General features: G+C 49.9%; 1 protein-coding gene across 5 annotated transcripts in view; it reads right to left on the bottom strand.

Annotated features, from left to right (window-relative positions):
- The window catches only part of CASZ1 (castor zinc finger 1), a 198,403-nt gene that overhangs the window by 101,528 nt on the left and 69,104 nt on the right, over positions 1 to 27,771 (bottom strand). For 2 of the 5 annotated variants that reach the window (XM_048326118.1, XM_048326120.1), the window contains exon 3: positions 3,491 to 3,576. The exons of 2 other annotated variants lie outside the window; for them this stretch is intronic. Coding sequence is in view for 1 of the 3 variants with exons in the window: in XM_048326120.1 (XP_048182077.1) it covers positions 3,491 to 3,494 (4 nt within the window). In the remaining 2 variants the exon portion in view is untranslated. The remainder of the gene's footprint in view (positions 1 to 3,490; positions 3,577 to 27,771) is intronic. One more of the 5 variants, XM_048326117.1, reaches the window with a different exon arrangement.

The following is a 27,771-nucleotide window of genomic DNA, read 5'->3' as shown; positions in this document are numbered from 1 at the left end:
AAAGGATCTCAGCAAGCCATGGGGGAGCATAAAGGGAGGAGAAAGAGGGAACAGGAAGGACAAAGAGAACTTCAGGCTGTTCATAACACTGTGCACAAAGATAAGGATGAGCACCATCTCTCTGCAGACTTCCTAGGTAAGACACTGGTCATCACCACTGGCCACTTCCCTGCACCTATCCCCTCGTGCCTGTAAGCATCTGTAACATAAGTGCTCTCACTTTTCCAGCCTCCTTCCACGTGTGTCACCCTGGGCTCTCCTGCAAGGCCAGAGGACAAGCCTCAGCCAGTGCCCAGCTGTAGTGGTTTCATCCCTGCCTGCAGATGGTTTAATGAGGAGGCTGTGGCACTCAAGCCACCATCACAGCACGGAGATCCCAGTGCCATAGCGTACATCCTGCTGCTCCGTCCAGCATGGCACAGGCCTTCCCCAGGGCATTCAGCTCAGGGAAGAGCCCCATCCTTCCCCTCTGGCCCCCCGAGCCGCTGCTGACTGGCTGAACTCCTGCTCTCTGACCCCCAAGTGGAGCAGTACTTCATTAACCTGGGCTGACAGGTCAGTGAGCGCAGCCCCTTCCTACCACAGCTCCTGCTCGGGCACAGCTCAGCCAGGGAGAACGTGACACCAGCTCATTAGAACAAATTATTACTCTATAACCCCTGCTGCAATGTCCCTTAATATGCCTATTTAGCAAGAGACAAGTCCTGGTGGGCTCCTCGGCATTAAAACAACCTCACAAATCACCAGAGGCACAAGCACCATGATCTCTGCTTCTGGGGGTGGAGAGAGGGTGGCTGTTCCTTGGATGGGTGCTGGAGGGGCACAGAGTCCTGGGCTATTCCCCTGCTGCAAAATGACGCTCCAGATATTGATGGGAGATGTTCTGCAGGCAGGGAGTTGCCATCTGGCTGTGGCTCACTGTGCTGCCAAACGTGCCCAAGCTTCAGCACAACAAAGTGTTGTTCCCTCATTGAAGTCCACTGAGGAAGTGTTCTGGGATGCCCGTTCAAACCATTGGGCCTGTTTTCCTCTGCCTTATCCCTGCCTAACTCTGCCCTCAGCACTACCATCAGTGTCATGTTCCACGTTAGACCTACAAGATAGAAATGTTTCCCTGTGATATATATGAAATCAGAGCCTGGCTTTCCAAATCCATCTACAACATGAACCATACCGACTCACTCCTTCAGGTTAACCAGCAAAGCCAAAGAACAAGTTTGGAAGCTGACACTGCTGGCAGGCACTGTGTGCTGTCTCCCCCCATGCGAGGCCATGCTAAATTTTGGGGGATAAACCCACTGCACATGAAAGCAGTTGGCTCACACCTTTGCAGGGAGGGCTGTCAGCTTTCTAGGACTAATCCAGAAATTAAAGAACTGCCGTAGTTTTGGGCACAGCGAGTGAGATATCACAGGCGAAGACAGAAATGTGGGCAAATGTCAGAGGAAGGCTGCTACTAAACAGGAGCAGGGAGCATGAGGAAATCAACCTCCAACCTGACCTTTAGAAGAGGGAAAAGGGAGAAATAAAACAGTGATTCATATAACAGAGAGAAGTGGCAGCAGTGCCAGGCAGGAGACAGTGAGGAAGAAAAGTAATGGAAAGAATAGAAGAAAGTGTGAAAAGTGTGTGATGCTGGGCACAGAGAAGGGCAGGATGAAAGCAAACGAATGGAGAAATGAGGGACCTGAGAGAAACAGAGAGAGGGAGGGTGGGAGGAAAAGGAGGAGAAAAGAGCAAGAACAGCCACGCAGCGAGGAGCACGCGGGCAAGGCAGAGCGCTGTAACCAGGGTTGTGAAGCATGAAAAGGGAAGAATCTGCCTGTTCCTTTCAGCACTTGGAGCATGGCGCTCAGTGGTGACCTACACTGTGCCCGGCTGTGATCACGTTTTCAGGGCCACTGCCTGCCGATCCCAAACAATGATGAGGAGCCTTTGAAGTCAGAGAAAGAAGCCGCAGTGTGAACTGGGGGACTTTTTTTTCCCCCCTTTTTTCCCCCTCCATTTTTTTAAGGGCCGGGGAAAGAAGGGAGGAAAAGGAAGGCCTGAAGTGGTGGGGGGAAGGTTGGGGGAGAGGTTGCAAGGACAGAATGGAGAGTTGCTCTCGGTGGGGTGCCCCGAAACGAGAGAGACAAAAAGAAAACAAACAGTTTATGAGTAGGGCACATGCTGCCTGTGTCTGCATGCCCCACACTGCTGGCCCCCCATGCTCCCAGGGAGGCTTCTGTTCCCCAGCAATGATGGATGGACGCATAGGGCCATTCAGGCCTGCCATGTTACAGCAGCAGTATTTACATAACACTGGCCTTCCACCGGTCACCTCTGACACTGCCAAGCCCAGCTTGGGGCCCCCTCCCACCCCAGCCAGCCTGGGCCCCTCTGATGCTGCTCAGACTCAGTCCGTAAGCTCCCCAAAACTGGGCATCAAGGGTCCCCACTGCTGCAGTGATGCTCTAAGCGCACACACCGCAGTGAGTGCTCCTGGCACCTCTGAGTAATGTCTCACAGGGCAGAGCACTTTGCACCCTCCCCACGGCCTGCCCTGCCCTCAGACCTGTCTTGGTGCCTGGGGATGGAGGGGAGCAATGCAAGAGGCCAGCTGCGTCTGGTGATGCAGGGGGTACAGAGCAGAGACATGGGGAGAGAGTGGGAACTCTTCAGGTGACACACAAGGAACTTCATGGTCCTCCTGGGGCCAGGAATAAAAGCCAGGGACAGCAGGAACTGCCTCAGTGTGGCAAGGACTTCTCAGCAACCGTTATCTGAAGTGGCAGAGGGAGTGTCTTATCCAGCACACGGAGATAAGGCATTTAAGAGACAAAATCATCTTCCATTTCCCTGGACTCTAGACCTCTAACTCTTACCAGGCATAGACTAAGTGACCATCCATGTCTAGGAGTCTGTCAAGCTTTCTTCTAAGACAGACCATGAGGGTCTAGGTAAAGGGAAAACCCAGGAAAGTCTGGGTTCTGCTGGAGGCACAGAGCTGCTTCCACACTACCACCATGGTTCTGCAGTCTGAATAGATAAAAATGTTGCAGAAGAGGAGAAGAACATGCACATCACCATCTGAATTATGTGAACTGAGCTCAGCAAAACTTCACAGTAGATGGAGACTGCACCCTATTCAGTGAAAGGACCTTACATCCATCTCCCCCAGCATGCATGGATAAAGATAAAGCAGTTCCCTTTCACCAAAATCCTTACACGCTTTTTTAGCTGTAACGATAGAGGCAGCAGAGAAGATAATTGAGGAAAACCCTCAGTGACAAAACCAGGTGCCCAGAACAACTGGTGTACAAAGATGAAGACAGGATTAGGACACACATATGCCATGTCTGCACTGGACCTTCTTCTGTTTCCATCTCTCTTTATGAGTAATAACAGTCCAACCCCAGAAATTCTAGTGCAGACACAGCCACAGTGAGCAGGCCATAAGTGTGAGAGAGGCACAGAGGAAAAGAGAACGCAGGAGGACATAGTGACATACCCATTGCAGTCTGAAGTCTCTCCTACCTTTCGGAGATTTCAAGGCCTGGTTTCTTGCCTCGATTTTAGCTCTAAATTCACTTCATTCTGGAGTGAGAAAAGAAAGGATCCAGTTAACACACAGGGCACACCTGAGTAAGAGCCAAGACTCATAAAAGCTGCGTAAGAACACGGGACATTCACACTCCACAAGGGAACAAAATGCTTTCCTGCTCCTGGCTGTACCCCATGGTGCCATGCACCCCACGGCACTTCTCTGTGCAAGAGGCTCCTAATAAGAGTTGGGAATAATTTCACAGAGAGAGCAGCTATTACTGGCCTGAATCCTGCTCCCTAGGTACCAGAGACAGACCTTGTGCTGGTCTGCTCCATACTTTGTCCATGCATCTAAGGCTGCGTTCTGCTCCACGTCAAATTTTTCCCTTCCCAATCTTCAAATTTCCTCTGTTGACCCCTTCTTCCCAGAGGTTCACCTGTGGGCTAATGCTGAGGCCTCCCTTGCACACCTTGTGGGTCACAAGCTGATGGGGTGCAGGACTGGGTCACATGTCACTGAACCCTCTTATCCATTCATCTGTGCATTTTCCACCCAGGAGAATGCAGAGAGAGAGGAGGAAGGAGAAAAGGGACAGGGGAAAAAAAGTCACAGCAAAACACATGAAAAGTAAATTGAATTATTTAAAACCATATGTTCAAAAAATGTGACAGAGCATAAAAGCCGTGCCATGAGACTTCTGGAGGGGGTTATTCTGTGCAGGCAGGGTGGGAGGAGAGCTCACGGCTGGGGGAGGACTGCTCTGCAGTCAGACAGGGACCTCCCTCTCCCAGAGCCCGGAGGTGGCCATGAGCACAGGGTGGCTTCATGCACAGTGGCAAGGGCACCTGGCCCATTCCTGTACCTGTGTTTTGCAGCCCTGCCAAAACAGCTCTCACAACTGCCCAGGGTGGCAGTAGAATGACAAACTGTCCCAAGGTCACAACACAGTGTGCCCATGGTTGAATCCAGGAGCCCCAGCTGTCCATGCCACACACCGGCTCTCCGCATGCTCCCTTCTCCAGGTGCAGCAGTGTGTGCCACCACTCAGCCCTTCTGGGACCCTCTTGGGTCCCTCGTAGGGCAAAAGTGAGAGGGATTCAGGGGTCTCTGTGCTGCTGCCATGGCTCACCCCTGTGTTGCGGGGCCCTGGTGCTCTGTGCATGTGGACGGCCTCCTCCTGTCACTCTGCCACTGCCAAAGATAGATGCCACGTGTTGGCTGGGACCCAGAGCAGGAAGGAGCTGGTGAGATATTCCAGATGGATGGATGGACAGGAGAATGGAGCCCCTTGGGTGAGGAAGGTGCATTACCAGCCTGGCTCCTTCTTTTCCCACTCAAATCCTGATGCTAAAAAGGCTGGGGGCACGGCTGGAGTAACAGCTCCCCGACTTGAGGTGCTTCTCCCACCCTGGCACCCTCGGTCCTTCTGGCATCCCTTCTTCCACCTTTTTCTTCCCTTTGTTCTCCCTTTCTTCCTCGCTCTTTCCACTGCTTTCTCTGCTACTCTGTCACACTGTTTTTTCTCTCCCACTCTTTTGTTCTCTCCCTCTTTCCTAAGCTCTCTGCCTGTGACTCTCTGCCTTCCTGCCTTCATTCCCTCACCCCTGTGCATGATCATTTCTTGGGTTTGGGTTTTTAATTGTTTTTTTTTTTTTTTACTCCTCTTCTTTTGGCCTCAGCTTATCAATGATGCAAGAGGAATAACGCCAATTTACTTAGAATGTGTAATCCCCAAATCAGATTGGGGGATTGTATGAGGCAATATGACCTTGCATATGTCTCCATTAAAGCCAGCCAGGCCTCCTCTTGTATTCTGTGTTCCCAGTACATATTTAGACAGATAACGCTAATTGTACTTGACATGTCCTCTTAAGGATGGACTCTTCCCTCCCCCAGCTCTGCTTCCCTGCCTGACAATGTGCCAGAGCCGAGCCCGCTCACTCGCAGTGTGGCACGGCACAGCACCTGTGGGAAAGGCCGAGTGCGCGTCTGGCATGGCCCTCACACCCAGCCCCACTGCGAGCCAGCCTCCAGCACCACACTGCTCCGTATGGGAAGGGGGCCAGAGAGGACAAGGAGCAGGGGGAGGGCTGCTGGGACATAGTTAATCTGAGATTACACACTGTTACTGTGTCAATTGTGGCTTCCCCAGGAAAAAAGCCTTCAGACAAAGAGAGGAGACTTGCCCACCATGAACATCTTTGAAGTCTCCCTCCTTTCCAGTGATGGGCTTCTACCCCCCACCTCTTAGCTCCCACATCTGCTTTGGGTAAATATTTGTATTTGGCTACTGGACCCCAGATCCAGCTTCTAGGGAACATCATTGTAAAATCATAAAGTCCTAGAATGGTTTGGGTTGGAAGGCACCTTTAAAGGTCATACAGTCCAACTCCCCCGCCATAGGTAGGGACACCTTACACTAGACCGGGTTGCTCCAAGCTCCGCCCAACCTAGCCTTCAACACTTCCAGGGATGGGGCAGCCACAGCTTCTCTAGGCAACCTGTGCCAGGGTCTCACTACCCTCGCCATAACAATTTTCCTCCTTATATCTAGGCTAAATTGTCCCTCTTTTAGTTTAAAACCATCACCCCTTGTCCAGTCACTATAGGCCCTGCTAAAAAGATTGTCCCCATCTTTCTTGTGAGCCCCCCTGAAGAAGCACTGAAAAGCTGCCTCTTCCCTGTGCCTGCCATTCATCGCTGCTCCAGAGCAGACATGCAGGATGCAGGAGGAGGAGGAGGGGAGCTTATTCCAAGGAAACCAATGGATCCAAACTCTTTGCCAAAGTGGACTCAGTTTTTTTTTTTCCCCCTTGACACAACATCCTAATTCGACTTTTTCAGTATCTTTCCTTCAACAACCTTTTTTCCTTCCTCCCCTTCCTACCCGGCAACTGCGCATTTATTAATTCATGAGGCACTAATTAGTTCTTTGTTTAATTTTGTGTTAAACAGACTGACCGGAATGATAACGACTTGCAGCGTTGCATTACGGTCCCCAACCGCCCCTGTTTTCTGACAACAAGGGAGCGCAGTGAGACTGGCGTGATGAACCCCAATTCCCACTCCAGTTGCACTTCATTAAGTCAAAATGTGACAAGAAGCTTAGAGAGCAACTTTCAGATCGGATCGCACATAACAATTGGGCAGGAAACTTTCCAAGGGGGAAGCGGGAGAGGCACTCGCAGTGAAGGCTGGCACCGCGTGCAATCCCCTGGCGTGCCTGCCTTAAAGGAGCCAGCTCAGGCTGTCCAGGCAGGAGTCAGGGCATTTGCTGGCAGCAGCGAGTGCCAGAGGAGGAAGAGGAAAGGAAGGGCAGCAAGACAAGCCAAAGGCAGCACAGGGCAGGACAGGAGGCATCATGGGCTCTCCTTGTTTCCTTTGCAATGATGGGTTATGTTGGCAGCCTGTGGGATGGGTTGTGTTGAGAACCACGGAGCCCAGGTGGGATAATCCCTCAGTGGGTCACTTCATGAGCTTTAAGGACATCTTCAGGCACCTTCAACTCCATGCCTCAGTTTCCTCCCTGTAGCTCTACAATGAAACATTTGGTGATCCTCAGCTGCTCTTCAGTTGTCAAGAACTACATGATTATCATGGAGCCCCTAAACTGCAAAGGGAGAGGGTGAATCCTGGCAGCCACATTGCTAAAATTAGAAGGGAAGAGACAGCTCTGACACTAGGGAGAGGGATGGCCCCTCTCCTAGAGAGGAAGCTGTGCCTTCCTTCAACTTTGTACAGCACCTGACACTCCAGTGGCACTACCAGGTTTTGAAAGCATCCTGATCAGTACAGTAACAGCAATAAACTCGATAAAACTGCAAAGCAAGCAGATGCCGAGCCCTCTGCACTCAGCCCTACAGGTGGGAATCCAGCCACCCCAGCACTGCCCATCCCCAAGCTCTGATGACTACCACGAGCGTCACTAGCAGTTATGGCTACGGCTACAGGGTTTGGGTGTGTGGTCACCTGTCCATCCTAGACCAAGCATCACCTGGCAAAAAACACCTGAGCATGATTTAGTCCTAGACACAGGTCAACACAGGGCTGAGAAGCAGTTGACACAGCCTAGGTCATGACCAGCTGGATCTGTCCCAGCCCTTCTGTCACACAAGGGTGTTCGGTGTGTGGCCATCTCCTTGAGCCCCTTCTGGTTCACTGAAGGGCAGTGAGATGCAAACAGGAAAGTGGAAAGGGCCTTAAAACACCACCTGAGAGGGGGTAGGGTGTGAAAAAGAAAAGGAGACTATCCAAGTCCACAGAACATGGAAGTTTTGTCACAAATCAAATATATCTTCTGCCAATGTAGAGACATCTGCTGTGGGAATAAACCAAGATCACCTAAAAGTGAAATGGGCTGCGAGGTCTCAATGACTTTTGTAGCAAATATTTTTCCCACACTTCTCCTATCCCTCTCTCTCTTCCCTTAGGATAGGAAGACTCATCCCTAGCCTTGCTCTGCAGAGGCCCAAAGCTCAACGAATGGGCAAAACACTGGCAAAGCAATGTGAGGGTCTATGAGAGTGTAGTCAGGATCGGGGAGGGACATGAGAGCTGTGAGGGAGTGCACGGCCACACGTCCTGAGCAGGGCAGGGGCAGGGGCAGGGGAGGGAGCTCTGTGACTGAAGCCTCTGAGCCCCACGGGAGACCTGCCAGCTCCAGTCTCTATATGCATTATCAGTGTTTTCACCTGAGTGAGCTATAATCGTACCAGTCTTTGGGAAAGAGGCCAGGCTGCAGCAAGGTAGCACAGCATGGTGTTTGCCAGTACACTCACAGATGAACAACACGCAGATCTGAGAGCAGACGTGTTTGCGCTGGCTTCCATCTTTCATGAATCTGGAATGCAGCAGGGACCTCTGTGACTGACAAAAAGGCCGTTCCTCCGTGACAGAAATCCCAGGAAGACACCACATCCCTCTGATTTCCCTTCTATATGTGCTCTGGATCCCATAAAAAGGCATATGTACATATTAACACTCAGTTGGGAGGGTTGGACTGGTGTCCAGTAATGGCAAATCACCCATTTAACACCTGAAACAAGGAGAACTGAGAGAGTCCAGGATTCGTGGGGACAAGAAACACACCATGCTGCCACCAGCCCAACAAACCTTCCTGGTTTTGCAGAGGGGCTGGAATATTCTGGCTGCTCTATAGATCCAGTTGAGCAGTCTCACCCAGCCATCATCTCCTGCCAATCTTGGACTGCTCAGCTGAAAAGGCCTGGGCTGAAGGAGAGGGAAACTTGCGTTATTTCCCATTTCTTCCTTTTTTGGCTGCTATTACAAGGCAACACCAGCAGCGCAGCACAAACCAACTCCATCCCCAGTTGGATGCCAGTGCTCCCAGCAAAGCTTTGTGCTGAAAATTCACAAGCATCCCAAATAGGTCATAGTCTACCCCTTCTTCCTAAAAAAACACACTGAAATGTCCTAGACTCTATCCCCAATCCTCTTTAACCAGGAAAACTCTCCTCCCAGGATTATGGGCCCATTGCCCCCCTTTTCTTTTCCCCTCCATCTGGCTGGGAGCAGCCTGGGACCAAGTGCTCTTCCCAGCCCTGGGAGAACTCTGCAGTTTCTCTCTCATAAAAAAGAAAAATGGGAGCTATAAAAAAGGCAAAGAAAAGCAAAGCAAGGGAAATCACTGCAAAGGAGGAAAAGAGCAAAGCCCCCCCTTCTCTCCCCACCCCAACCCCATTACCTGCCTTTAGCACTGGGTAGAGCTGCCGGCTTTGCTGTTCCCTGGGAGGTCCTGCCCTGTCTCCCACCCTGTCCCCTCTGTTCAAACCTGTTGAGCAGAGCCCAGCTCAATAAAGGTGATCACGCAAAAAGGAGGAGGAAGACCAGCACTGGGCAGTAGGAAAGGGACACAGATCATTCCAGAGGTAACCCTGCAGCTTAGTGCCCACTGGCCACCTTGGGAATGCTGGAGCCAGGCAAAGGACAGAGGACCGGGGACAGCATCCACTGCCAGTCCCAGCCTCCCAGCACAGATGGCACCAAGGACCCGGGAAGGCCCCAGACCCCCAACTTGCAGCACTGCCACAGCACAGCCCAGTAGAGCAGGAGGGGAGTGCCAAGGGGGGATCCCAAGGAGTTCACCTCCCACCACGGCATCTGTAAAGCATAGCAGTCCCCAAACTTGGCATTTGGCAGCCCTGGGCTGGCTCCTGCTAATTTGCTGTCAGGCTGCCTAAGCAAACCAATTAAAGCTAATCATTAATTATAAAAAAGAGAGAAAGAAAAAGACCCTGCACAAATGAAGAACTGAAAAGGGCGTGGGGAAAAGAAGGACAGGAGGGAGCAGAGCGAGAGAAGAGAGCTTGAGAAAGGGACTGGGGGGAAGAAAAGGGTTTTAAAATCCAAGCTGCAGAGCCTGGGAGGCAGCCAGCCAGAAGGGCAAGTGGTTTCCTAGGGCAGGGTGGGGAGAGGCAAAGATGAGGGAGTCGGGGAGGACCCAAAGAAAAAGCGACAGCGCCCAGGATTCTGTGGCACACGCTGAGCCAAGGTGGGAGCCGGCACCGACACAGCCACGAGGCTGGCTCCACACTCCCTCCATCCCGGCCCCAGCAGGGCCCTGCCATGGCCAGGGCAGCATGAGCTGCATTTGACAGAGGAGTGGGCACCTGCCAGCCTGCAGAGACACGGCAGAGGAGGAGGAGCGTGTAGGAGAGCAGAGCGAGTGAGGAGGCCAGAGCCAGGGGTGTGCACCGGGACTGGGGAGCGCTGTCCCTCCACGCCAGGGCTACCGGCTCTTCCTGAGCAAAATGTCTTAAGTGGGGATGAAAAATGGGTCATTTATGAAAAGCCCCTGATTATGCAGATTCGGCTGGGGCCCTGGCTCCGTCGCCGTCGCTCCCGCTGGCTCCCCACAAGCTCCGGTGGCAGAGAACCCCGGCAGCTGTCGGCGCAGCCCCCGCCGCCGCCTCCCCCGCGCCGCCGTTTTGTTCCCCGGCCCCGCACACACGCCCGCTTCCCAACGCCCCTTTTGAAGAGCCTCAGGCTCACGTCGGCCTGGCGGATGGCGGAGAGGTGGGGGCAGTGCCATGGAAACGGGCTCTTTCCTGGGGAAACGCGTTGCTGGCCCCCCTCCTCGTCCCGGGTGCCCCCTTTGAGGAGCTGTCAGGACCCTGAGTGAGTGTCACACGACCCAAGGACCAGGCGTGACCAAGCCTATTTTCTGCCTCAAATTTGATTGATTAAAAAACTTTTTAGGAAAACCATGTTAAAAGACAAAAAAAAAAAAAAAACAAAACAAAACAAAAAAAAAAAAAAAAAAAAAAAAAAACAAACCCAAAAAACCACCACCACCACCACCACCACCAACAAAAAAGAGGAAAGAAAAAATTAAACAGAAGGGGACAAGGGGGTGGGGGAAAAGGGAAAGGCCTCAGTGCTAAGTTTCCCTGGCAATAGCACCAGGGGACAAGTGTCAGAGGCATATAAACAGCATAACCAGGCCGAAAATAAAGGTCAAAGGAAGCATGAAACTTAACACAACAGTGATTAAGATAATGATGAAGCAGGGGACCCTAGAAAAAACCAAGTGTGACATACAGAAACATGCACACAGAAATGCTCCAAGTGATGGCCCAAGAGACCTGCCTGGTACATGGGAAGAGGTGACAGGGCTTGTGAGGCCCTGGGGGTACCTGGACAAGAGTGGAAATGGAGAAAAAAACAAAGTGGAGGATTTGAGAAGTCTGTGATATCCCCCCAGGCTCATTGCTATAGGTCAAGCCTGCCAAAACAAGCCCCAGAGCCAAGAGGTCCCTCCCATAACACAGACACTCTGTCCCAGCCAAGCCATGCTTGAATTTGCAACCAAATTCCTCAAAAGAGTTTCCCTGACACTGGGAGGAGAGCCCGAGTGTGTGTGAATCACAGAGGCCCTGCTGACACCAATGCTGGCTCAGGATCTGGCTCTTTGCCCTTAAGCAACTGGTATAAAAAGCCTCAGAGATGCCAAGATGGGCGGATTCTGGTCAGGTCTCCCTGCCCACCTCCTCCCCCTTGCCAAGGCTAATTCTGCAGAGAAAAGCCCAGAAAGGCTGAAGGACTCTGAATACACGTCCAAGAATGTCATACCCTTCAGCATTTCCCTACTCCATCTCCAAACCTCCAGGATGATCTCACATTTTTGGAGCCCAGCTTACAACTTGCAGTTTCCTGGGACTGGCTGTGTTACTCTCGCCAAGAGGTAGCAAAGAAACTGCAAATTCTTTGCCAGATTCTTCCTCTGTGAGTTCGGGACTTTAAAGCTTGTGTAATATGAAGTGCAGAAGCACAAAAGGTTTTCCGCTTTTTCTGTACCACTTTCCCATTGGGAATAACTCTCATTCCCTAGAAAATGTCCCTGTTCTGCCTTTTCTGGCATATCAGAGTCCTGGCAGAGTTGCCTCTAGGGATTCAGTGGAACAGGGAGATGCCTGGGCTTCCTTGTCCCTTGCATTTGGCCTCCAGGGAGGCGACTACATCTCACTTGTTTCCTTATGTTTGCACAGCTCAGATTCTGAGAGAATGCTGGACAGAAAAGGTTGTTCTTCTTCCTGCCAAGTATCTTGGGGAAAATAAGTTTTTAGTTGAAAATTTTCTTCCATGTAGTGTTCATCATGAAGAAAAACAAAGAAACGTTTTCACAAAAAGGCTGACAAAGTGCTACATGTATGTTTATCCCCACACACTCTGAATTTCACTTGGTCAGAAGGCTGTTTTCCATCAAATACATTTCAATGCAAAATTTCCAGCATCATATTCATGTGTCTCCACCCTCCCCCATCATTGATATTCATGGTCTTTTGTAAAGAATGATTCAATTAAACCACTGATGTTCCTCACTAAGAGTCTGAACAGTGAGAGGAACTCCTCAAAAGTAGTGCCAGGCCAGGCTTTGTTCAAATATCCACCAAAGATGTGCAGGTTAGGGGGGCTGGACACCACCACCTCACACTCCCAGAAAAACTGCTATGGAAGAAAAACTAAAATCACTGCTCTGATCCCTGACATTACTGGCTGAAAAATGGGATTTGAAAAATAATAATGGAAAACAAGGTCTTTTAATTTAATTTTTGAGCCATTATGGTTCATGTTTGCATTCTTTTTTTTTTTCCCTTGGTAATTAGAAGAGAGAGAAATGTGATTAAAAACTAAAAAAAAAAAAAAAAAAACAAAAAAAAAAAAACAAAAAAACAAACCAACCCCAAACAAACAGTGAAAGCTGAGATTCTCATGGGTCCAGGAACTGGACATGTGTCCATGGACTTGAAGGCAAAACACCAAATGCCCTCAGGCACAGGGTAAACAGAAGGGTTGGCAATTTTATTTTTTGGTTAATGCTTTTATGAAATGTACAGAAAGTCAAAGATGCAAAAGATACTTGAAAAGTTATACTTTAAAGGTATTCTGTAAAGGTTTCCCCTCCTCCACATCTGGTAACAATGATTTAACACCTGCTCAGGTGTGTGCACAGCCCTGAGATGGGGTGAGAAACTAGTGCTGGGGTGACGTGTGCAAAATTGTATTAGAAGTTAAAATCCCCTCAATGACAGAGCTGGTTCATTTCTACTTTTTGCAAGGAAAACCAACCCCATCTCTCCAAACCAACAGTGGAACTTTGAGATTTTCTGTCCAGATGTTGGATTACTGTTCAGCAGTACGACAACCACTTTTATCAAGATATTTTTTGCATTTTTCAATGAAAATAATACTCTGCATTCTCAAAAGCTTTGTGAGCAAATATCTGTTTCACTTTCTAATATGCTTAAACTGATTTCTCTTGTTCAGAAAGAAAACACAGCAACTTTGGCAATTAAACTGGAAGACAAAAGGAACATGCCACATCCAAAAATGACCTGGAGTGAAGGCGTAGATGATTTTCCAGCAGCACACACTCCCTCCCCTCTCCTGGCAGCCACAGCTCAGCAAAGGAGCAACTTTCCCTGGCTGCTGCTCTGTGGGGCAGCACCATTTGGTCCCCTCTGGCACAGAGAACCCAGCCAGTGCCCATGGTGTGCCAGAGGGCTCCGGGTATCCAGGCAATGGGCTCATAGGGAACATACCCTGACACCCGTGTGGCCCTGTTCATGCAGGACCCAATAATCACACACACCTTGCAAACATGTGCGGAGCACACAAAACTCCCTAGCCATGGCCGAGGAACTGTCAGGAGAACACAAGCAAAAGCTGCTTCTTGACAGCGAGTCATTTATATTTTAGCTTCGTTCCATTATCCTAACGAATCCTTCATCAGCAGATGCAATATTAACAGCAGAAAATCAGCTCATTACATCCGGGGGGATTTCATCAAGATGACAATCATATATGCAGCTACCCGAGCCTGGAGAGGACACGGCTCCTGTTATTTAGTTATCCTGGTTTCATCTTAGAGGCTTTTTCCTTCTTTTTTTTTACCTTTTGGGGGAACAGGGGTTGGTAGTTGAAGGGGAGAGTGTCCCAAACAACCACCAGACCCCAGAGCTTTTAGGATGCTGGTCCATAGACAGATCCACTCAGCTGGGAAATGCTCCAGCCCATCCACAGGAGCAGCATATTGCTGAAAGCACAAAAAGCCCCCTCACAAAATCTGCACCCTCTATAGATCCAAGGGCATTTCTCTGTGAAGTTCTGACTCAAGGAGGGGGTTTGCATCCTATACAGCTCCTGCCTTGTGTCCAGGAACATCTGAAGTGGCTGTTCTGCTTCTGCTCCAGGCAGGACTCCCCCCTTCATGCTCCAAAGGGTCTCTCTCTGCAGTGTCCCCACAGGGATAAGACACATTTAGAGAGTCTGAGATTTTGTGATGAACTTCCCAGGCAAGGAGCAAAAGAGTCAGTCTAGATGAGTTGAAGATGAGGAGAATGGAGTAGCAGGGAGAGTTAAAGGATGAATTCAGAAGATTGTGGGGCTACTTACTCTCCTGACTTGCCTAGGGAGCACTAAACAGCACAGCTGAGGCAGCCAGAGCAGGTTGTAAGGGCACCTTTAGGTTCTGCACTAGAATTTATCTGAAATAATCCACAGATCATCTTGTGCAACATCAGGGTGAAAACTTTGAGTCTTTTTTCTTCCCCCATATACTCTTGATTTAAAATTAGGGAAATGGGCACACACATTTCAGGGTTACTTCTGTTTTTCATAGTTATTCCAGGCACTACAGGCTGAGAATTCCTGCAGCAAAAAGGCTGTCTTGGTGCCCTCTGCTCAGCATCAGAGCAGCCAGATGAGGGGCTGAGGGAGCACCCCATGCCTGTGCGCTGCATCAGACACACCAACAGCTCCCCGAGCAACCCAGCGCAGGGCACAGAGCGCTTCCAAGGCTGCCAAAAAACCAGCAACACTGCAAAGCTTGTTCCTCGCTGCCTGCACAGCTGCGGCCTGGCTGATACTGCCTGAAAATTACCTTCCTGCTCTGTCTCCCCTGTTAAGGGTCTTCCTCAACAACAGCAGCCCAAGAAGTCCTTGGCAGCCCCAGTCTGAAGAGTCACTGCCTGCAGCTTCAGACCTCCTCCCTGCGTACTAAGGAGCTTTTCTGCCCATCTGAGATTCCGTGGAGGAACAAACATCTCCTGCCGAGTTCTCACTCACATATGGTGGGTGCCTTGGCCACCACATGCAACAAAGCCTGGTGATTTCAGCTGGAGAGCAACCTGGCTTTCAGGACTTCCTCTCCATCAGGGGCTGAAGCTGGAGAGACCGGTATGGAATTCAACACAGATCACTCATGGCAGATCCCAGCTTCTGGACAAGCCTCTCTGCTGCTCAGCCTCAACTACCCAACACAGCTAAAAGGAAGAAGTTGAGCTCATCTCCTCCAGCTCAGAGGGGGCTGGGGTGGGCATTTCACATTTTCCCAGCAGGGCTGGATTTCTGCACAGCAAGGAATATGTTCCTGGGATGTCAACTCCAATCTCTACTGTGCTCTGACAGATTTAAGCTCCAGTTTGTCCGACAACATCCCAAAGTGTAAGAAACTGGGGGCAGACTCTCTAATCAGGCTGTAGGACAAAGGCCCAGTCTGACCCTGTCACTTCCACTTACTCTTGCTGTCCATCTTGCTCCCCCCACCCTCTCGGCAGCCTCCCTGCCCACCCTGGGCTGCCCTCCCTTCCCTAACACAGCTGGGCTAATCCTGCTCCTCCCGCGTCCAGCACAAATCCTCCCCAGAGTAAACCAATCCTGGGAATTTTTATTAGATTATCAGCCTGCCAGCTCAGTGCTGGCTGGACTAATCCTAATCAGGACTGATTTCTATTAGCCAGCTTCAGGGAGGAGCTGTGCTATCCCAGCACCCCAGGCCCGCACTGGGGGAGCCTGAGGCCTTTTAGTCCATTCTATACAAATTTTCCTTTTAGAAAGGAACAAATTTAGCTCAGGATCATCAGCAAATGCAAAGTTTGCGTGTGGTCTGTGTGGGCAGCCGTGTGGCAAACTGTCCCCACCTCATCACTGAGCTGCAAGAGAAGCCAACGGGGTCCAGGCTCCACAGCCCCTCTGGCCCCAGCTCCTGGCTGGTGTGGCCAGTTAGTGCCACATGGAAAGATGCATTGTGGCAGCGGACATGAGCCTGCTAGGTTGCAGGCTGAGATGATGGGCTCATTTCAGACAAGAGAAAAAACAGCCACAGCTTGAGTGACCAGGACAGAGTTCGCAGTGCTGGCTGAGTCAGTGAGGTCTCCATGCCCCATTACCCATGCCCAAAGCAATCTACTCTCACCTCCTTCCCCATTCTATTAAAGCAAACTGTCACTCAGGTATTTTCCTCCTAACCTGACTGAAAATTTTTGCTCTTTACCGAGGCTGGTGAAAGTTTTGCTGCCAACTTAACAGGATTTGAGACAAGCCACGAGGGCAGCTTGGGCAGGAGTTCACGAGAAGGGTGTTGAGAAGAGCAGCCTGTGTCCCTGCCTCTGTCCCTTTGTCCCATCCACGCACTCTGTGCTGAAAGCACAACTATTCCCAGCAGCCCCCAGAGGACTCCACCGCACTTCTGAGCTCAGCCAGCTGCGATGCAGCCACTCTGCGGCCGCAGAGAGACATCACACAGGGAGCACTCAGGAAAGCCTCTCTTCCCAAAAGTGACCCTGGATCCTTGAAACCTTTCAGAGAAGAGGGGTTATTTAGACCCAACTGCTGTTAAGCCTTTTTTAAACTTGTCTACTCACCCTCTCACAATCACACCATCTTTACACTGCCTTCCAGAGGAGGAATTGCCTGTGGGACTGACAGATGCATTTCCCAGGGACCATGGACGGTTCTCTCTGACATGGTGCTCAAGTGAACAGGTTCTCCTCCCTGCTAGAGGGACAGCATTACACCAGACAGGGCTTCAAAAAAGCCAAAAGATGTCCCAGGCTGAGACCAAGAGTAAATGTGCTTTACATCCTTACAAGAAGCCCCAAAATGGGGGGCTCAGGAGGACTGCTCCTAGGCAGCCAGCTTTAGCAGAAGGAAAGCAACCACACAACCCCAACAAGGGAAACATCCTCTAAAGGAGAAGCTCCACAGTCAGTGCCTCCAGACACTCCATACTGCATCAACTCAGAACCTTGTTCTGTGCTCATGCAGATCAGTGTAAATCATGAGTAACTGTCCAGAATGTCAGGCTGTAACTCAGCACAGATCAAGCCCTCTTTCTCCTTTCTGGCCAGGCTTAGAGCACTAGTCGTACTTTGGTAGGTGGCAAGGTTTCCTAAGAGAGTTAACCAGATCCGGCTGGAATCAGAGGCTGCAGCAGGCTTCCTGATGTCAGAGAGAGAAATGGGGGACTTGGCCCAAACCCTCCAGAAACCACATCAAAAAGAGATGTGGGCGAGAGCCAAGAACAGATGATCCAACTGTGAAAGGGCTTTGTATGTGTATGTGTTTGTCTGTGTGCATGCGTGCAAGCCGAGGAGAGAGGAAAAATCAAACGAAAGAGAGAAAGGAAAGAGGAGGAGTAAGAATGAACACAAAGATGGAAAGAAAAGGTGTGGAGGCACGAGATCAAGAAGGGACCAAAGCTGTCACAATGTGTGTGGCCTGCGTGCAGGCACGCGATGAACAACAAAACATGGCAATGATATATAATAGATGTCATGTGTTAATGATAAAAGCAAATCAGGAGAAATGCTGGGTTTGTCTTGAGCACCTCCCAACCCAGATCTCAGACTGCTGCAGAATCATGGGGCCAGGTTTGTTTCAGTAAGGCAGCGCAACTCCTTCAACCTTGACGGAGCCATGGCAATGGGCATCCTTTGGAAAACCCTGCACACTCCTTGCTCTGCTGCAAACCCAGGTGCCGCTCTGCTCATGTGCTTGGAGTGCTTCCACAGAGGCAAAGAGAAGGCAGCAAATTTCCATGGGAGAGTTGGTGGAGGAGCTGTGGCTGGGGACCAGGAGACTTGACTCCCAGTTCTGTGATTTAACTACCAAATCAACGTTTAGCCTATTTAGAAGGAAAGCAGTGATACCATTACACAATGCAGGCAGGATGGGGTCGTGATCCCAGGCTCCTCACTCAGCATTGCCTTCCCCAAACCCACCAGCAATGCACTGAGGGAAGATTTCTGTGACTCCGGTTTGCCCTTGCTGCAGGAGGTCCCCACCATACGGAGGTCTGCAACAGATGAACCAGATCATGTATCTCTGCAGTGGGAGAGCAGCATCTCACCCAAACCAGCTCCTCAACTCCCCTCTGAGGCATGCTCATCAGTAGGAGAACTGGGGTGGGCACTGACAAACATCCTCTCACAGCCCAGTGGGACAATGGGAGGACTGCCAAGATCCAAGGGTGGATATGCCCCTCAAATGTCAGCCTGTCCTCCTGTACCTGGATTAGTAATGCAGGCTGGAACAAGACCTGATCTGGGGATGTTTCCCATTCCAGCTGTGAGCTCCCGGCCAGTTTCACGCTGCAGAAGGAATGCTTTGCAGAATTCACCTTCATACTGTGCCTAATGACCCCATGAGATACCTCTCCTTTCCCACCTTACTGCTGTGCCTCCCACTCACATAACCTGGCAGGGGAACTCCAGGAAAGGGAGATGAGACCCAGGAAACAGCCAAACTCAAAACTCTTGTTGAAATCCATAGTCTGAGGGATGGAGAAAGAATAGTAAGGCCTTTATATCCAAAGGCTTGTACCATAGCCCAGATGTTGCCCAAAAATGCTTGAGGTGGAAGTGAAAGGGATGATAACCCATCCGGCGAACTGGGGACAAAAGAAGAAAAGGGATAATGCAAGAGATACCACCAGGTGGACAGTGGGGACATCAGAAGAGAAAATGGGATAAACCCAAGCTGCTTCTGTGCTTCACAAGAGCTCTGGTCTCAAGCAAGGACACTAACACACACATGGCTTCACCATCCAGAGTGGCTGTGGCTGGGTATGGAATGTGTCCAGCTCCATGTTCCCTGGAAGCTGGGCCATGCCCAAATGCAATAAGGGAAAGTTTAGACTTTCCTCTCCCCACTGCCTCTTCCCCCCCCCCCCCCAATTTATCAGCAGATTGTGAGGAGCCGAGTGGCGCTCGCCTCACCCTGCTAAATAAAGCTTTGGTATTTCTGATAAAGCCATCAAATTCCTTATCACGCTGACACAAAGAGCATTTAAAGAGACACACACTCTCCAGCGCCCTCCACTTCCCAGTCCCTGGCGCCTCAGGGTAACCTTTCTGAGCTAAAATGAAAGGGAGTGTGTGTGGAGGGAGGTAGCTGTTTGGAGCCCTGCGTTTCCCAAGCCCCAAGCCCAAGTTGTGAGGGGACCTGGCCTGTTTAACCTTTAGAGAGGGAGGCTGGGTTCTGTCAGGCTGTCCTGAATACTGGGACAGATTCAATAGCTCTGTGTAAATAATGCAGGCTGAGATGTGTCATCAATAGAAATGCCCTGCAACAACAAGAATATCGATAGCCGGAAAATCCTATGAGGAGTACAGCAAACCCAAGTGTCTGTAGGTGCTTTAAAACTAGGAGAAGAGGAAGAGAACCAGCTATCTTTGGCTATCACGAGGACACAAGTGGGGCTGCCATTGCTGCTTGGATGTGCTTTTCGTCATGATGGCCTTGACGGGGTGTGAAGGGATATGGCTGTGCCACAGCCTGGACTTTGGCACTGCCTTTTCCCTGCTACACCAGCCTGAAACCTGCCCCCATCCCCCGAGCAATGTCACGGCGGTGCAGGCAGCCGTTGGGAACCCCTGTTTCCCTCCCCGCAAACACAGCCCAGAGACATTCTCTCTCCTCTGCCACAGCACAGGCTGTTGTTTAACCTTCAAATTTATTATTTTTAATTATTTTGATTTATAAAAGCATGCAGCAGTTAAAACCACATTAAATAAACTCAGCATTACAGTGCTTAACAAACACACATAACTTTGGACTTCTGAGGACTCCATAAAATAATCATCCGCCTGGAAGTTGCTGCAGCCGCCCGCCCGCGCCTGCCCCAGCGCGCTCCCGCCTGACCAGGCTCCCCACCACCACACACCCACGGCCACGCATCTCCTCGCCACTCTGGCCCAGCCAGCACTGGCTATGCCGGCCAAACAGGATCTGCACTGGCACGGTTCCACTGCTGCACGTAATCCCACTCTGTGCCCAGCCTCGGCCTCCTGGCATCCCTCCTCACCGCCCTCACCCCACTCCTCTTCCCCCTCCACAGTCTCCATGCATCTCGCCTTTCCAGCTTGGCTTTCTGCCCTTCTCCAAAAGGATATTTCAGGCTCTGACCTTCCCTTCCCCAAAGGTGTTTCATCCCATCTTACACACTGCTGAGATTTCAAAAGAAGAGCTCGTAATGTTTTGTTACAATAAAAATCAAACAGCATTAGGTGCCTCCTGCCTTAGCAGGTCTCTTACTGGGCTTCAAATTCAGCTCTGAACACCAGTCCCTCTCCTTGCTAAGCACACAAACAAGCCTGGAAGAGATGAAGAGGAAGAAACAAGGAGAGGAAGGAGAAAAAGAATGAATAGGAAAGTAAGAACACCTGTCTGGTCAACTCCACCCAGGATCCCATTGGGAAAGGCTGTTTTAGGACCTAATCCAGCATTAATGAGATCTCTGCTTCCATTGCCTCTGAATAAAACCTTTGCCATCAGCTGAATGCTGGAGGTGTGGGCTCTGTCTCGCAGCCCCTCTCCCCACCTGCCCATGGATCACAGAGACATGAAGAGGACACAGTATCCTCCTCCCATCCATCCCTTGCTTCCAGAGGCAATAAAACATGCCAATGCTTTCAAATCCCAATCACTGGCTGCTTTTCAGAATGGCAGGGCCATCCCAACAAACTCTGGGTGGGCCTGAGACACACGCAGGAAGTTGAGGGAAGAGACTCCTGCTCCTCTGTTTCATTGGCATCTGCAATGAAACATCAGTGATTTATACAGGGAGTAGGTGAAGAGCAATTACAATTGATTGGGAATCATTTCCTGATGGTGTCTGGATAGGACTGATGGTTGCCGTCCGACTGCTGAAGGGCAGCAGGTGCCAAAGAGACAATCTGTAGTTTCCATCCACTGAGCTGAATGTGCCACAAACCACCAAACCCTCTTCTACTACAAACTCCTGCTCAGAGAGACGTGGATCTCCCGAAACCAATCCTGTCCTTAGAGCTGAGTGTCTGAGCCCTTGGTGGTCATGGTCTGACATCGAACTTTTCTGTGCTTTGGTACAGCATGAGCCTGAGAGATACCTGCCTCCCATGAGAGCCGCAAGGGGAAAATTTCCGTGTGCAATTCAACTGCTAACGCACATCCTACACTTTCCTTCTTTTCTCTAGATCCTAATACATATATAGTACAGTGACATTTCACATCTCTACAGTAACTCACGCCTAAGCCCATGCTACCTCACAGATGATATTCCTGAGTGCCTATCCTTCCTCATAAGGAAGAGCAGAACAAAACTCATAAACAAATCCTTTTGTTAAAAGTCACAAGCAAGTATCCCAATTCCCTGCTTCAAGCAGAACTTAACACTCCCAACAGAAACTACAGAAGCTCCATGAACCTCTCCAGGAAATTCACCAGCAGACATGAAAGGCTTTTGCAGGCTGCAGTGATGGTAGAGATTTACAAATGGGGAAACTTAATCATTAAAGATTAACATGTCCTGTCCTTAGCAGAGCCAACGAGGAGCTCCTTCCCATATACCTCCTGCTCCAACCACCGACTCATCCTGCCTTGCACTGGAGCAATGAGGACAGCAACCCTCTGCCAGGAAAAGAACTTTTAGGCTGACAGGTGTTGGGATTTTGTTGTTTTTGTTGTTTTTCTCCCTGTCTGTATTCAGCTACAGGAGACAATGGGGAGGACTGGGGCAGACAGGGAGGACACTGTGCCGACCTCCTTGCCCGCAGTTGTATATTGTTCCCCGGGAAGGCTCCCGAGTGCTGCAAATGTTGGGAGCTGAGACAAGGGACCCAGACATGCTAAATATAAAGGCTGCAGGACTGAAGAGGGTTTTTGGGTTGTTGTTCATGGGGAGGGGTGGAGGTAAAGGAAGGGGCTGGGTCACAAATTGCCTGCAGTCACAGTAGCCTGTCAATAAATTTTGCATCCACTTTACTTTCTGTCAGGGATTCATTCCCTAATATGGGGCTGGCAGCTTTCTGGGTTATTTCGAGTGTGTGTGATAAAGTTTCCTGGATACTGATGGCTTCCTAGGATCAGGATTCTGAAAAAAACCCAGCAACATGCCTTGATGTGTAGGGTAAAGAGAGGAATCATGGCTAATTACAGGCCTTTCTGCAAAATAAGGCAGTTCAGGGGTGTGAAACACAGTCCCTTCATCTAGGACAGAGCTCTCTGGAGCCAGGAGCTGAATCTTCCTACTAAAGAGTGCCCTGAAGATTTTATCATGTGCCAAAGCCTTTCCTGCAGATATTCCAAGCACAGAGGCAAGGCAACCTTGCCCCCTCCTTTATGGCTGCTCCATTACACCTGACCCCTTGTGCATCAGGTGATTTCTGAGGATGAGACAGCCTGAGGCAGTTGGGCTAAAATACCAGAGGCAGGAAAAGGGAAATCAAGGCTCAGAGAGATGATTTCATCTCTTGATGACTTGTTTAAGGTTAAATGGGTCATGGCAAAGCCTAGAAGAGAAGCTAGGTCCCCAAACCAGCACTCACATGCTCTGGGTTGCACTACCTTCCCCACCTTCTGGCAGTGATTTCAGAGGCCCAAGAGAGACTTGCTCCTTGCACTCTGATAAGGCAAATTATCTTTCATCTATTCCCAGCTGATTTCCTTAAACCTACCCCAGCAGCCCCCACACTCCATTACTGACAGCTCTGGAGTACTTGTCTAACCAGAGCCTCTGCTTTGTCCTTACTCTCTCAGCTTCAAGACCAGGTTGTGTTTGGCACATGGGGAAACTCCCCCAGGAAGACACGGCCTCAGAGGGATCTGCTCACACCAGGCTGTACCAAGGTGAGCGCCGTGCTCTCCCCAAAAGGGAGACGGGCTTTCAGAACCAACCTCCCTGTTTTCTAATGCACAAAAATGGAAAATCCTGAAAACTGACCCCAGCAGATGTCCTCAGGGGTCCTTCTGACTTGGATGAGCTCTTTAAAGTATAATCAAGCAAAGCATGACATAGGTGATACACCATGATTGCAAATGTGCCCGGCTCTCTCCACCTTCTCTCTGACCCAGTCCCAGGAAGCATTCCTGTGGGGAGCTAAAGCTGTGCCACACAAACCACTGTTTGGGAATGGCAGGGAGCCCTCCATGGGCTCCTCTCCAAGCATCCTGGGGCCAGAGGACACTTTCTGCTGTGCCTTGATGAGGCTGCCAGCTCCTGTCATCCTCAGCACTGGGCAGGGAATCCCAAGATTGTGTTTCTCTGCAATGCTCAGATAAGACTCCTGAGGGCAGCTCTCAAGACAAAGGGATTGGGAACCTGCAAAACCAAAGCTGCTGCCACACTTGCTGGTTCGGATCTTGGTCCACATCATCAGACTGGCTGGAAAGGATAGGACTGGGCTCAGGGGAGGGAGTCTTCTGTGTGAGCAGGTGGACAAGGGCACTCACCAGTGCTGTGGTAGCTTGCAAAGGAGAACACAGTCCCTCAGTCCACACCTGCATCAGTTTCAGGTGAATACATTTTACCTGGAATTTGCAACAGGCAAGTAGTGTTCTCAGAGTGCCACAGCACAGCACAGCTAACAAGCGGCAACTTGCTGATCTGCCATAACACGATCATTTACATTCATGTCAATGTACCCTTGGATCCCATTGCAGTGTTAACCTCAGTGTCCTAGCCAAAATCCATCTCAAGCCACTGCATGCTGCCTACAAAAATTCCCCAGTCAGTTTCCAGAGTACAGGGTCAGGTTCCTTACATCCTGCTCTGGGCTGCTGCCAAAAGTACCAAAGGCTGGGGCAGGAGTAGAAATCCAGGAGTTACAGAGGGGACTCTCCTATGGACCATGTACACCACCACTGACTTGAACTGGGGAAAATTTTATCCCTGCCTCAAATCAGAAGACACCGTAGAAAGAGAGAAGGAGAAGGTCACAGCTGTGGAACCAACACCCATCCCAGCCCTCTGGCACCTCCCTCACCTGATCTGAGGGTAACAGGAGCAGGACCTGAGCAGAAGAATCTCCCTCTCTTGTGACCAGGGTGTTTCCCCAGGCACATGGTCGCTCTCCCATTGCCACTGCTTGCTTCAGGCATGCAGGCCACCCACTGCACACAGATCCTGCCATCTGAAAGGCCTGATGCTGGCACAGCCTGAGAGGGGGCAGCCGTCAGGATGGCCAAGGTGCTATCAGGAAAGGGAGATGTCAAGGAGGGCCCTGTAACAACCCAGCCCTGTGGATGGACAGATTAGACAGGGGAAGATGTTTTGGAAGTGTATTTGTGGCTACCTAGCACCTCAGAACAAAGCTATGGAGAGAATGGTACACTGCTCTACAAGCTGTTCTGAGACCCAGCATTTATTTATTTATTTATATTATTATTTTTGCTTTGGGCACCAGCTAGTTCTGGGCCACAAGGGGTTAACCACAAAAGCTGCTTTCTTTGCCTTCACTCTACCTCAATTTCCACTGCTCCCATCACCTTCCTCCCCCACCCCCTGATCTTATGAAAAAAACCCATCAAAATAACTATTTTATGTCTCCAAATATGCAGATCATTTTCTTTAATGAAAGATGCTTGACGTCTCCGATCCAATTAATATGCAAATGCAGGCGAGGATTTATTTGTGACATTCTGTCTGGGTGAGAGAAAACAAAAAAGGCCTGTTAACCAAAACACTAATTGCTGTGACTGATTGTCACATATCATCATTTTCATAGGATCTCCTCCATCCCTGGCTTGCAGGGAGCTGTGAACCAGGACTCAGAGACTAGCAGACACCAAGGAGAAACAGGGCAACTAGCTACCTGCCTGGCACGCTCGGATAAGCCGAGGCCTTCTTCCCACTGAATGTCAAGCCCCTCCAGCTTGCATCCCTCCCCAGCCCAACCAGCAGAGATACTCGGAAGCAGCTTTTCATGACCCCTTTCTGGGTAAGATACTCTGTTATCCCCCCAAAAGCCTCAGAGGAGTTACCAGTGTTGGTCTTCTCTTGTTCTCTTTGCATTATTACAAACGGTGCTTAGGAAGCATCACAGTAGCTTGAAGCTCCAGGAAGTGCCCATATACGATGTACTGAACTGGGATCTCATCATCACCACCCATCTTGGTGTTCCTGGATCACATTCTCCACTCCCATAACTCATTCGAACTTAGCAGTTCAGCCAGGAAGTGGTTTTGGTCCAAAGACACTGAACCAAACATCATCAGACTGGGAAAGAGCACACCCAAACTTTCCCATGTGCCCTTGGATATTGAACTGGACAAATGACCTATCTCAGCCTCAGCCAAATGAAGCACATGACTGTTTACAGCATGCACCATCTCTTTGTCCACCTGAGCATAAGGCACAGAGGACAGGAAGAGGGTGGAAAAGGGCACAGCAAGTCACCAAGGTTGTATCTACATCGCAGTTCTCTTGAGTACCTCAGACTGAGCAGCTCTGGCAGCAAAACCTTCCAGAGAAGCTGAATGGAGCCCTGGGCAATCAGCCTGTCCCAGAGTCTGTGCTGTTCACACTGTAGCCAGCTGGTTTAAAGGCACTGCTGAGCATACCCATGTGAGCTGTGAGACCTCAGACTTGGTCAAAGCCCACAGCAGAGGCAGGAGGCTGCCAAGCTGTACTGCTCACTTGACACACGACAGGCTGTGCTGTCCCTGGGGGAAAACATGCACCTCCCTCTGCCTTGCACCTTTTGGTGAGCAGAAGACCCAAAGATTACCATATTATAGAGTCTAAGATGCTTAAGGACACAAGAGATGACATATCCCAAAGGCAGCAGGGTTAAAAGCAGAGGTTCCCAGCTTTTGGTGTTTGATTTTTGCCCTGGAATATCACCTGATGGAAAGGTGACTTCTGTAGATGGTTGCTCCTCATTTCCTCAGCTCCCCACCTGCTTTAAAAGCAACTGAGAGGACACAAATTTGCAAAACTGCCCAGCACTAGGGTCAATTCTGCTGGCACTGAAGTGTCGAGTCAAACTTCTGGGACTTCAAGGAGATCAGGTTTAGGCAAAGACAAAGCACATACAAATCCTACCAAGAGTATTTTCCTGCCATTACCTCCCACATAAGCAATTGCTGGAATTGCCACAGGGAGATTCTGTGATTATGTACAGAAAGGGCATCAATCAGGCTAACTCTCTATTCAGCTGCCTCCCATCCACTGAAAGAAGTCTGGGAACATTTGATCTAGAAGTTAGAGCACAGGATTGAGAGGTGGGTGCTCAAGCACCACTCCCAGCTCTGCCAAAGGCTCATGAACACCTGAAAATTATTCATGTAACTTTTTCCTGTGACTTGATTTCTCCTTTGCTTGAAAAGGGCAATTAATGCTCCTTCACCTTGCATAAAGTCTGAACTTTTGCTGATCATTACAAGAGGATTAAGGGCACTAGACCTGAATTAAATGGCATCATGGCTGCCAGGGTGTGTGCTCATATTCTACTATAACACTTTCTAGCACAGGATCCTTCAATTTTCTCTAAACCTTCATCAACTCAGCACATCAGCCTACACAGTCATGAACAGGAGGTGGGACAAAGCTGAAAGGGCTGGGTAGTAACAGAAGCACATCTCAGCCCCATAGTCCAGACTAGCTGCCAAATGGCATTCCTGTGCTGGGGGAAGATCTCCCTGCATGCTTCCAGGTCCAGCACTCCCTAGAAAAAAGGAGCAAAAATTCTCACCACCACCTGTAGCTGAGTGAGCAGTGGGTAGAAGCATTTTATTTAACTTTCAGGGTGTTAGGACAGGTCAGCACTAAGAAAGACAGCAAATACCTGACACCATTAAAACTGAAGTGAAATCCGGGTCTTAATGAAGTCACCAGTTCTAGAATCCAGTTCAACAGAGATATGCTTTGTGTAGATAATTCAGGTTGTACCTTTAACGTGAATCTGAGAGGCTCTCCGGGGTTTAGCTTGACCAGCTAATACATATAAAAATAAATTTTAACCTTTTTTACACAAGACTTTTCACAAGGGTTAGCAGAAACTGCTCTACACAAATCCTTTTCTTTCTTACTTGCAAGGAGAAGACCCAGGAGATGAACTCTGCAGAGACTAGAGAAACAATTTCTGGTTTACAGCATACATGCTTTGACATCTGGTTTAAAACCAGCCCAGATCAAAAGGGACTGTAAGTTACTACTCTGATGGCTGCCCAGTGGTCTGTACAAAACACCACATCTGTATCCACATCCACCCCCTTTAAACAGGTCAGAGCAGCTGCGTAAGGTGTGTGAAGTATAATCTCAGAGAAAATACAAATCTGTGATGGTACTGATAAAAATTTCCCAGCACAGGCAAGAATATGAAATGGACAGAGCCAGGTATTCAGGCCTGAAGCAGGAAAACCTACAGATGCAGATGAAGTGTAACATGCTTCCTGCACATCCAGATTCCTTGTTGGAGCAGAACTGGGGATATCACCCTCAAAAGTGCTTGTCTCCCTAAGTATAATTCAATGACACATTTCCTGATAAAGCCAACTTCCAGGGGATCTGGCTCACAGACAGTCAAGACAACAAAGTCAGCTCTGGGCTGAACACCCTTGCAATGCAGGGACGCACAAAAACCAACTCGTCAGCACGCTCAGCCTTTCAGCAGTTCTGGATTGCTCCCAAATGGGATGTCTGCTGCACCCCGCCACTCAGCTTTGGGATAAGGCAGCACTCAACT

This window comes from Corvus hawaiiensis, chromosome 22 (assembly GCF_020740725.1).
Source record: "Corvus hawaiiensis isolate bCorHaw1 chromosome 22, bCorHaw1.pri.cur, whole genome shotgun sequence".
Taxonomy (NCBI): Eukaryota; Metazoa; Chordata; class Aves; order Passeriformes; family Corvidae; genus Corvus; species Corvus hawaiiensis.
This window is presented reverse-complemented; position numbering and strand designations above follow the sequence as displayed.